Source organism: Leucoraja erinacea, unplaced genomic scaffold, assembly GCF_028641065.1.
Source record: "Leucoraja erinacea ecotype New England unplaced genomic scaffold, Leri_hhj_1 Leri_1554S, whole genome shotgun sequence".
NCBI lineage: Eukaryota > Metazoa > Chordata > Chondrichthyes > Rajiformes > Rajidae > Leucoraja > Leucoraja erinaceus.
Genome location: NW_026575841.1, coordinates 2,614 through 4,555, shown reverse-complemented (window position 1 = coordinate 4,555; position 1,942 = coordinate 2,614). Strand labels below are relative to the sequence as shown.

The window sequence follows — 1,942 nt, the reverse complement described above, 5'->3', positions numbered from 1 at the left end:
CTTGAAGGATGTTGCACACAATTTCCTTTCCTCTACATCACCACAATCCCCGGTCTTTTGAGTTTCTCAGTCAATTCACTGAACTGATCACAACTTTTCACAGCGAGGGCGATGTAATCAGCTTGTGAAAATGTTTGTGATCTTTATTTTTAACTCAGTTAAGACGCACTGTCCCCATGGAGACGGTAAATGGTATAGTGTCGCAGGAATGGTATACCCAAATATTTCACTAGGGGGCGGTGCAAGCTGACCTGTCCGGGGAGATTGTTTAGGTGAGGAATAGTGGTAAGAAGGATGCAGTGGGGCAAGGGGGGGGGGGGGGGGGTGTGGTTGTACGTTCTCTCCGTGACCTGCGTGGGTTTTCTCCGAGATCGGGTTCCTCCCACACTCCAAAGACGTATAGGTTTGTATATTAATTGGGTTTGTATAAATGTAGAATTGTTCCTAGTGTGTGTCCAATAGTGTCAGTATGTGGGGATTGTTGGTCTGTCCAGTGTCAATGGGCCGAAGGGCATGCATCCGCGATGTATCTCGAAACTAAACTAAAACTGAGCTAAAGACTGCAGAGCAATCGATTCTTAACATGTGTGATCAGCAATAGTAAATATTTACACATTGTGAGGTACGAATGTTTCACGCCTGTTCCTGAAGTAAAATAAACTTGCAAGGGTTGAAAAACTGCACATAGCGCCCGTATCCGAATCCTGTGCTTTCTATGGCTTTATTAATTTGACAACTGCATTCAGTGGATATTTCACCGCTTTCTTCAGCTCCTCTCTGAACTGGGACTGTGTCAGGACATAAATACACGTGTTGGTGCAGGTACTCAGAACTTGCAGCATAAATGATATTTGCTCTGTGATATAGTTAGGATCAGAGTAAGAGATGTAACTCTGGACGGTTGCAATCCTTCTGTAAACCATGAAAACAAGCTGAGTTATCCACAATAATATAAAACTACCGGTTATACTGAAAAGTAAAACGATCGATTTATTGCGTTTTTCCATCTCAGGGTCCTTGCCTTTCTCTCCACTGCTGCCCCGGAGCCTCCTGCGGACTATACCGGCCGCTAAAATACGCCCGGTCGTCAGACCATTGAGAAGCAAAACTAGGAAAATCGGGATGCAAGGAGTTAAAATGCGGTCAGTTACATCAAATGTTCCCCAAGCGACGGAAGTATAGAACTCCCGCGTGACGACACAAAACCAGGGGACACCATCAATTAACTTGCTTGGTTTGTAGATAAAGTACCAGGGGATTGAGGCTAAACAGCTCATCACACTCACTGTCCCGATAACCACACCCGCCGTTTCCTTGGTGCAATATTTCGTTTTCAGCTTCTCACAACAAATGGCCACAAACCGGTCAAAGGTGAAGGCGACTGTCAGCCAGACGGAAACATGCGTGGATGTCGAAAGTAAGACGATGGTGAGACTGCACACTGGGGTAATGTGCAGGAATGACTGCGGGAAGTAATGCTGACCAACTCGCCTCAATAAAGGATTAGAGATAATGACCAGTAGATCGGCCGCTGCCATTCCCACCAGGTAGCGAGTGATACATGTTGATAGACCACACTTGCCTCTGGACAGGATCACAAACGCCACCAAGTTAACTGTAAAACAGATAAACGGAAACAGAATATGTATTGATCAGACGAGCAAGTAAAACATCATATCCAGGGAATATGGATCCCCGTCATATTGATCCGCTGATCGAGGCAGGAGAGTGGTGAGTCGTGGGAGGGAACAGATCGGGAGATTTAGTGGAGCGCAATTTTATCATACGGGCCATCAGTGAGAATTTGGAAAAACACTGACATCTGAACGTTCTTGCTCTGCGTCCCCCAAAGACCGAGGACGTCCCAGGGGATAATGAATTTAACAAATCGTCTCAGAATGGGAACAAGTTGCTTCAAATCGGGATCTCTATTCAGATCGCA

General features: G+C 45.7%; 1 protein-coding gene across 1 annotated transcript; it reads right to left on the bottom strand.

Annotated features, from left to right (window-relative positions):
* Positions 1-713: 713 nt before the first annotated feature.
* On the bottom strand, positions 714-1,615 carry LOC129715964 (G-protein coupled receptor 15-like; the record flags this gene model as incomplete). Its single annotated transcript, XM_055665847.1, has 1 exon — positions 714-1,615. A coding segment is annotated over one exon (902 nt), but the record flags the coding sequence as incomplete, so codon positions are not given.
* Between the last annotated feature and the right edge of the window lie 327 nt (positions 1,616-1,942).